The 10,061-nt window shown below is 37.6% G+C and overlaps 1 protein-coding gene across 1 annotated transcript; it reads left to right on the top strand.

The window, feature by feature from the left end:
- Nucleotides 1–1,425: 1,425 nt before the first annotated feature.
- On the top strand, nt 1,426–2,909 carry LOC147548994 (adenylate isopentenyltransferase-like). Its single transcript, XM_086670204.1, has one exon. It carries the CDS (start codon nt 1,563–1,565, stop codon nt 2,583–2,585), a length of 1,023 nt encoding a protein of 340 aa, XP_086526330.1. The 5' UTR covers nt 1,426–1,562; the 3' UTR covers nt 2,586–2,909.
- Nucleotides 2,910–10,061: the final 7,152 nt, after the last annotated feature.

Below are 10,061 nucleotides of genomic sequence, written 5' to 3'. Positions count from 1 at the left end.
TAGACTTTAGGGTTTTAATCTTCACTTTCTCTTCATTGAACTTCAATTCTATTATGATTTCTGGTGAGTACTCAACTATGTCTTCTAATCATTATTCTTCTTATGCATATTTATCTTAAATTATCGTCTTCATTGTAAATTACAAAGATTGCTGGAGAGCCTATAAAATCTCCATAGATAAGTTGGTTAATAATGAAACAACTATTACGGAATAACACATATGCAGATTGAGTTTAAGAAAACTAGAGAAAGTTCTGGTAGGCCCACATGCGACACATATGCAGACACATAAATTTACTATCATTGTTGTTAATTAACTATCATTGTTCTCCAATAAGGTTTTGGTAAATTAACATAGAGTTTTTTTTTTTTACTATCATTGTTGTAAATCCATTGTTAAGTTGTTTGTTGTAGGCACATATGTGGAGAAACAATAATCCTTTCCTTCCTAGAAATAAAAATTCTAATTTAAGAAAAAAAAAACAAAATAAATTTTAAGGGTTAAAAAAAGAAATTAAAATCTCTCCCTCTCAATAAAATAATAACTAATTTAAGAGAAAATAAACAAAAATAATAACTACAATAAATATCTCTCTCTCTTAATAAAATAATAACTAACTAAAATCAACCTCTCAAGTGTTCGTGCCCTAGGGCACGGGATATACCTAGTTAATATTAATTTCAGTAAGAAAAAAAGAGAAAAAATGAATGATAAAAAAGTACAAAAAGTGTTATATATACCATCAATTAAGTGAGACGCCTTCAACTAAACAAATCATTTTTCGGAACTCAAATCAATAATAATTTAGGGGAGCATCTTTAAAACTTCCGTATCCACCTATATTTTCATTCGGGAGATGCTACAATTACTTAGAAAACGACATAATGACGTGGAGGCCACTAAAAGAAAGTTTTTTAAAATTTGACTGCGGTGGAGACCGTTTTTATTTGTCAATGAGCTAATGTCATTATCCATTACCCGTTATTATTTAGAGTTACTCTTTAACTCAACCATAGTTTTAAACGGCCTGATTTTGTTTACCAAAGGAAAGACTGCCTGATTTCAGTCCAGTGATTATAACCCCCTACACCTGTTGGATGGTAGTCCTAACAAAAGAAGGCTAATGAGCCATTTGGCCATAAAAGTGGTTTATAAAAAATAAGGGGGTGGAAAGAGACAGAAATCCAATAAAAGAGGGAGCTTTTTGAGTGAAAATAGAGAGAGAAAATGAGCTTTCTCTGTAAATTCCATCCCCAAAATGGCATTTTACTGTCCCTAATTTCTGACAAACAGTTGGCGTGCAGGTTGGTTGCCGATCCAGGCTGCGTCCTCCCATCCCTCTCGTTTCTCTCTCTCTCTCTCTCTCTATATATCTCTCTCCAATAAAACCAACAACAAATCGTGTAAAGTCTTCTCTCTCTAGACCTAGACGTCCCAACTTGTTCTTTCTCTCCTTTTTCTTCTCCATCAGCTCAGTAAAAAGGTTTTTTCGTCTCTGAAACTGGCACTCTCTGGTGTTAGTAGTAATTATTGCAACTCTCTTAATTTCAAACTGGGTATTATGGAATCATTCAGTTTTCTTCCTCAAAACTGTGAAAGAAATGACAAACAAAAAATCATTGTCATTATGGGTGCAACTGGTACTGGAAAAACCCGTCTCTCCATTGATTTAGCAACTCGATTTTCACCATCTGAAATCATCAACTCAGACAAAATGCAACTCTATCGTGGCCTTTATATTACTACTAACAAGATACCAATGCATGAACGACTCGGTATTCCTCATCACCTCATTGACGAGTTCGACACATCTGATGGTGAGTTATCTCCTTCCGATTTTCGTTCACTAGCTGCTTCAGTAGTTTCAGACATTTCTTCTAGAAAAAACTTACCCATTTTAGTGGGTGGGTCAAATTCATTAATTCATGCATTTTTAACGGATCAACTTGACTCGGACACAGATAGTTCATCAGTACTATTTGATTACGAATCGGTCTCTTCTGAGTTACGCTATGACTGTTGTTTCCTTTGGATTGATGTTTCATTACCTGTTCTTAAAGAGTATCTCTCTCAACGTGTTGATGAGATGTTTGAATCTGGAATGTTTGAGGAGTTGGCTGAGTTTTATGAATCGGAAGGGAATGATATTGACTCAGCTCCTCGAATCGGGATTAGGAAATCAATTGGTGTTCCAGAGTTTGAACGTTTCTTTAAGTATTTCCCACCAGGGTCAGAGATTTTATCGACGGAAAGTGAAGAAGACGACGGTGGTGGTGGTGGTGGTGGTAGCGGCGGCGGGGGAAGGGGAATGATGGGTGACGCTGTTATCGATGCGGATGTCGCGAGAATGCTTTTCAAAGAGGCAGTACAGGCTATAAAAGACAATACTTATGAGCTAGCTAAACGACAGGTAGGAAAGATCCAACGGCTGAGATCAGCTGGATGGAACATTCATAAGTTGAATGCGACTGAGGTATTCCGATCGGTGGTAAGTGGGTCAGATCTCGGCGAGTTGTCAGATATTTGGGATAAGGAAATCTTGTCATCAAGCGTCAAGATTGTGAAACAATTCTTAGTGGAGTAGTTTTTTACTAAGGGTTTCTTTTTTCTTTCGAAGTTAGAAAAGAAAGAAAAAGAAGAACATACATATAACACTGAAGTATAGTAACCTAAGTTTTGATTTTGGGGGAAGATTGAACTGGTTGGGATTTGGTTAGCAACCTAACAATATTATATATTGAGTTATTGCCTAACGCAGTATTACATTTTGTTTTTGTTTTTTGGAAATAGTAAGACTAGAATTCTGACCGCTTCAATCATGTTACTAATTTACTAAAGTGAACTTCACTCTTACGTCATAGTCTAGAGATGAACCAATATTATCTAATATATTGTATTTTCTTTGTTATTATTGGTTTAATGAATATACAAAATAAAAATTGAGGAAGAAGAGACTAAAAATCTTATTAACTGAAAGAAAGAAACAAATGGGGAATGTGTTATTCCAACCAGACTCGTAAATGTGTATGTGTTTTACATATGGATAATAAACACATAAATTAAGATAGCTATGGTGACTGTTTATCTATGTTGCTTTTTTTGTAGAGTTAATTCCTATATGGCCCCCTACTTTGTGATCAGCTTCCTTTATGACCCCCTTTTTTTTGTAAATTCAAATATGACCCCCTATTTTCATGGAAATGTCCTAACTACCCTTCCTTTAAATCTTTTTTCAAAATAAAATCAAAAAAACAAACATAATTCCACCTCACTTCCCTCTCCACCACTTATCTCTCTCCACCTCACCTCTCTTCCCAAATCATCTTTCTCTCTCTCCAACTCACCTCTCTCTCTCTCTCCACCTCACTCTATCTTCTCCGATAAAGGTCGCCGGCCGGAATTTTTTTTTTTTACTCTCATCTCCCTCTCTCTAAAAACTCCGGCGAAGGGAAAAAGAGTGTAAGAAGAGAAAGTGAGTGGGAAGGTAGAGAGAGAAGAAGAAGAAGAAGAAAGGAATTAAAGCGTGAACTCTTCTTCTACTCCTCCTTCTCCTTCACATCTATCTTCCTCATTCCAAAACAACTTCCTTCAATCTTCTCTCTCTCGGTCTTAATCTCTGGTTTTAGAGAGAGAGAGAAATACTACTTTGAAGAAAAGATGGCCGACGAGAAAAAACCTGCCGTTTCCAATTTTGGTGCTTGGGCGATGAACGTTGTTAGCTCCGTTGGCATTATCATGGCTAACAAACAACTCATGTCTTCTAGCGGTTACGCTTTCAACTTCGGTTCGTCTCATCTTCTTTCTATCTTACTTTAAATCAATCAGATCTGAGATATCATCTACTTGATTGACAATGATTTCAATTAGTTCTTCTGTTTTGAATTCACATAAACAATAACAGATTATCTGGATCCTGTTTGTTATCCCCTCATGTTTTATTTGATTTTTTGGATCTGAAATTACTTTTCAATTCAACACGTAATTGAAGTATACGGTTCTTCAAATTTGTGTGTTTGTCAGCTTCAATCTTATGATTCGACTATCCGATTTGAATTCTGGACTGGTTTTTCGTTCTCTCTGTGGCCAATTTCACCAAATTAGGGTTGTTTATTTTGAGTTCAGCAATGTTTGGTTTGTTGAAGAACAGACCAGATCTGGTCTGTTCTTCAACAGACCCGTACTCCGGCGAAGGGAATCCCCTTCGCCGGAGTTTTTAGAGAGAGAGAGAGATGAGAGTAAAAAAAAAAATTTTTTTTTTTTTAGGTTGAAGGTCGCCGGCCGGAAAATTTTCCGGTCGGCGACTTTCATCGGAGAAGATAGAGTGAGGTGGAGAGAGAGAGGTGAGGTGGAGAGAGAAAAATGTGAGTTGGAGAGAGAGAAAGATGATTTGGGAAGAGAGGTGAGGTGGAGAGAGATAAGTGGTGGAGAGGGAAGTGAGGTGGAATTATGTTTGTTTTTTTGATTTTATTTTGAAAAAAGATTTATAGGAAGGGTAGTTAGGACATTTCCATGAAAATAGGGGGCCATATTTGAATTTACGAAAAAAAGGGGGCCATAAAGGAAGCTGGTCACAAAGTAGGGGGCCATATAGGAATTAACTCTTTTTTGTATAAGCACTTGCATAAAAGGATAGACGGGTAACTGCTTAACCTATTTTTAAGTGCAATTGGCATTTACCTTTTCTTTTGTTCTATTAGTATGTACTATTTGTGAACGTTAGAAAATCAAATATCGATAGGTAGCTACTAGAAATTTGGGCTTTAGACATAAGAAATTTGGGCTTTAGACATAACGATGGACGAAGTAATGGTTGGATCTGTTTACATGCAAACGACAAGTTTAATCGTGAAGCCTTGAGATAACGAGCTGGTGTCGCCAAAGAGAGCTCTGACTGTAAATTAAGCAAACTAATAAGTAACAGGAAACTGGGTCGAAGACCCAAATTTTAACTTTTGTATGTTAAAAAGACAAGTTGTATTTTTTTTTTGTTAAAAATCCAAAATTTTTATTTTTTTGGATTAAAAAACTCAAATTTATTTATATTTTGTTTGCTTAAAACCCCAATATTTTTCGTAAAGGTGTTGCAGAACTGTTGCAAGGTATTGCAAAGGTGTTGCAAAGCTGTTGCAAATGTGTTGCAAGTCTTTTGCAAAGTTGTCACAAGGTGTTGCAAAAAGTGTTGCAAAGCTGTTGCAGATTAAAAAAAAACCTAGGGAGCTGAAGACAAAAAATATTGACTGGTCTTTTTTCACCAAAACAAAAAATCTATAGGGAGTTTTGACCAAACTTCCCAATAAGTAAACCACTAAGGGTATCATCGTGTTGTATCGTGGGATAATGAGTCGACTCATAAAGTAGCCAGAGCTTCGACTCTATAGGGTAGTTTGTCAGGTTAGTCTCTTGAAACAGGTCGACTGGATATCCCAACAGATATTCAGAAATATACTGGAACTTGGAGGTAGGTTATCGTCTTCTCGAGAATCTACTAGAAGATGGCAAGTGCGAGAGGGGAGATTGAATTAGTAGACTTCATAAGAGGATATTCGGGTTGTAAAATTCTAAAGAGGACACTTTGAGGCACAAATTCTAGTCGACAAACGGTGTTGCTCGGAGCTTTCCTCCTATCTACAGACATCTCATAGGCATGTGGAGTCTATCAAATTCAAAATATTTGTAGTCTAGGACGACTATGAACCCTAAATAAGACTCGTTTAAGTCGTCGATATGTTTCCTGTAGCAATTCGGCCCTGTGATGGTGTAACCTCGACTCTGGACTCTTTGTAGTGTGCAACGAGTTAAAGATACTCAAGGCGTCATGGAGTCCTTGAGTAACCTAGTCAAAATGTACGTAGCAATATGTTGGTGATTGAGGTTGACTCAACAATAGGGTGCCTGGAGAATTATTACCCTTGACATGTGAGTATTTCTCTAAATGGACGTTAACTTGGGCCTTGAAGGCATAGGACTCAAGCGGGTCAAATCATTGCCTTGTTGGGGAATGTTCAAGTAACAGATAAATCGAGGTAGTACAATTAAGGAGAAAATTGAGGGGCCCAGGTGATGCGTTTTCCCGGAAGCGTGAGTACAGAGTGAAAGGGGAGTATCGTAACAGAGTAACTAGGAAGATCTGGATCACCACACTTTGATAAAGTTGCCACCACAAAGTGATAAAGAAACCGGTTGAGCTAACACCACACCTGGATAAACTTTCCACCACCAGATGATAAAGACGCTCGAAATCCACCACCAATGGCTCTTCCAAAACCAGAGGATAAAGGAAATGGTCTAAACAGATCCAAAGTCACAAAGACTCTACAATTTGTCAATTCAATATTCTCTGAGTTTTCCATTCATAATAAGCCTCATTATATAGAGAAGAATACATTAAATGGGGAAATAAAAGCTAGTCTAAATGCATAGAAACTAGATACATTGGAAACAACTTAGTTTAAATGCATGAATATAGAAAGATTAGACTAAACTTAATGCTGATTAATAAAACGAAAATGACTCTTCAAGTCTTCGAGAATCTTCTTTAAAGACCATAATTATCCATTTGATTGGTCCAACTTGAGTAAAGTAACGCTCGGACCCCGGGTAGGAATATCGGCTTATCACAATGCTGCTTGTTCCAGAACTGTTTCATGATCCAGAACTGTTTGGGTCAGCTCGGGCTGATCTAGCTCCGATGCTCCCGCATCAGACTGTCCGGGTTGGAAAGGATTTGTCCTCGAATCTCATAGATCCTCATCTTCAAAATATGGAGAAAGATCACCTACATTGAATGTAGCCGAAACACCATAGTCACCTGGAAGCTCTAGTTTGTAAGCATTATCACCAATTTTCTCAAGTAACTTAAAAGGACCCTCTCCTCTTGACATCAACTTCGACTTGCGTTTGTTTGGAAACCTCTCCTTTCTTGGTGTAACCAGACCAGATTACCTAGTTCAAAGGACTTAACACGTCTGTTTTTGTGGGCCTTTTTCCTGTACTTCTCATTGGCTCTTTCAATTTCTGTTCGAACATTCGCATGTAGCTTCTTCATTGTAGTGACCCTTGTCTTTGCTTCAAAATCTGCCTTACGGATTTTAGAGCGTTCATGTTATAGAATCTGAGTAAAACAAAGTACTTAGTTGACTAAGGCAAATACATCGTCTTTAGGATTGTCACGTGGACGGATTCGAAAACCCTAGGTTCCCCTTTTCTGAATATCAACTTATTTGTTTTCTCTTGAGTTTATTTGCTATTTTTATTTGCTTGAATCAAATAATCATTACTCAACTTTTGAAATCATCATAGTTTTAAGATTAGAATTGAGTTTGACTTAGTCTCTGAGGAACGAACCGGTCTTACCGAGAAATTACAACTTGACACCCGTGCACATGCGGGTGTAGACCTATTTAGGAAACTTTTTAAAACCCATCTCACCATTTTCGTAGGGAATCACGATTGCACTTAGCCCGTGCAACAAGCCGTTAAACCTCTAGGTTACCCAAGAGGACGAGTTTTGTCTCGTGAGGGTTTGCAGTGAATATTCCCACAAAATTCAAAGATCAAAAATGCAAAAGGGTCTAAATATGATGTGGACTAAAAATGTTCATCCGGTAAATTTTCGAAAGTTAATAGAAATGAAATCCAAATTAATCGAACCACACAAACGCTAAAAATCTTTTCACTAGTAATCAAGACTCGAAGTGTACGTGACCAGCCAATATAAGTATCATTTCGGTTCTGAAAAGACAAGACCTTGATTACCGTCTCGATACATTTCGCCTCGACTACTGCCTCACGGTCATACACTCAAAAATCAAAGTCACTCAAGAATGGTTCACTCTATGTGTTGGTATGAATATGAAGGAAAACTCAAGACATGAAAAAGACGGACTAAAATTTTGTGGACGACTGATCTCAAAGAAGGAAACAACCACTAATATGGAATGGGGAAGCTAACCAACTCTTCTCACCTGATCTACTATCTAACAATGCTTCCTAGAGCTAGATAGACGCTAATGAGGATGTGACTAGAACTCCTGAGAACTCGACGTCTTCAAATCTTCAAGAACTACTTCAAGGGATAAACACTCAAACAAAACTACACAAACACTTTTTTCTTTCACCATTTTTTTTTTGCTACTGACTCTGGTAATAAAACTCAAAATACATAACATACTTTCTTCACATTATTCTTTCCTTGGGTAAAATTCTATTCACTTTGCTTCATGCCTTATTCTCATGATTCTAAATGATGAAGTTCCTATCTTCCTATAGTTGACACTGTTTTCAAGTTTCTCAGACTACAAGAGAAGGTTTGCATTCCTGATGACATCCCTAGTGGTTGTAAAATTTGAACTCAAGAGATCAACTGAGTTCTAATGAATATTGCGAGGTTGAGTAGCTCTTCATTCTACTCAGAATTAGCTCAGAAGAGATCACTCAAAACAAAAGAAAGGCTCAGAATCTCACATGGGTTAAGTCTCCATTAATGATCGATTAAGTTCTCTTAGAAAAGTCAATTCTTCACCTATCTAACACTCACATGGCTAGTGCACAGACAACTTCAGGACTCGAAATTCGTGGAAAAACCCTTAGCAAAAGCATAGTACAACCAACTAGACTCTATAAATATTAACAAGCAAAAACAACTAGACTCACGTTTCTAATCCAAAAATTTAAAATTTTGAACCCTTTTGAATTATTAATCCCCAATCCCCAAACTTAAACCAAACATTGTCCTCAATGTTCTGAAGACTATGCAATAACAGGATTAGGGAAAGATGTTACCAGATTCAGAAGTCCTATGCATTGGTTGCCTCCCAGAAAGCGCTAAGTTTAACGTCTTCAGCCAGACGAAACTGATCATAGCAGATCAGTTTGGATAGACAAGATCTTCGATAGAAACGTCCTCTGTATCGGTCAACATCTCTAAAAATGGTTTCAGCCGTTGTCCATTCACTTTGGACACACTACCATTTCTGTCTCCAATGTCGACTGCACCATAAGGATACACAAACTTGACCGTGAAAGGCCCTGACCATCTAGAACGGAGTTTACCAGGAAATAAATGCAAACGTGTGTTATATAATAAAACTTTCTGACCCGGTGAAAATGTTTTTCTTAAAATAATTTTATCATGCAACATTTTCATCTTATGTTTATATAACCTAGCACTCTCATATGCATCATTTCTCAACTCCTCCAACTCACTGAGTTGCAACTTTCTCTCTCTACCCGCCTTGTCAAGCGAAAAATTCAATTGCTTGATAGCCCAATATGCTCTGTGCTCTAACTCAACGGGTAAGTGGCATGCTCTGCCATACACTAGTCTATATGGAGACATTCCAATAGGGGTCTTAAACGATGTACGGTAAGCCCATAGTGCATCGGTTAGTCGTAAAGACCAATCCTTCCTATTGGTGTTAACCGTTTTCTCTAGAATGCGTTTAATCTCCCTATTTGACACCTCGACTTGACCACTAGTCTGTGGATGATATGGGGTAGACACTTTATGGGTAATACCATATTTATTCATCAAAAGCTCAAACTGCCTATTACAAAAGTGTGTGCCCTCGTCACTAATAATTGCCCGCGGTGTACCAAAACGTGAAAGTATGTTTTCCTTCAAGAAAGTGATCACAACTTTGTGATCATTCGTTTTGCAAGCAACTGCCTCTATCCACTTAGACACATAGTCAACTGCCACTAGGATGTATAGATTTCCAAATGAATTTGGGAAGGGACCCATGAAATCGATGCCCCACACATCAAAGACCTCAACTACCAAAATAGGATTAAGGGGCATCATGTTCCTACATGAAATGCTTCCCAACTTTTGGCATCGTTCACATGCCAAACAATATGCATGGGTATCCTTAAATATAGACGGCCAGTAAAAACCACATTGTAGAATTTTGGCAGCCGTCTTTTTACTACTAAAATGCCCTCCACATGCATGATCATGACAAAAGGAAATGATTTTCGATTGTGCCTCATCAGGAACACATCTCCTAATGATCTGGTCGGGACAATACTTAAATAAGTATGAGTCGTCCTGAAGAACCGT

This window comes from Eschscholzia californica, unplaced genomic scaffold (assembly GCF_041429995.1).
Source record: "Eschscholzia californica isolate CP2 unplaced genomic scaffold, dmEscCali1.0.p SCAF_3, whole genome shotgun sequence".
NCBI lineage: Eukaryota > Viridiplantae > Streptophyta > Magnoliopsida > Ranunculales > Papaveraceae > Eschscholzia > Eschscholzia californica.
The sequence above is the reverse complement of the archived record's forward strand: the minus strand, read 5'-3'. Positions and strand labels throughout refer to the sequence as shown.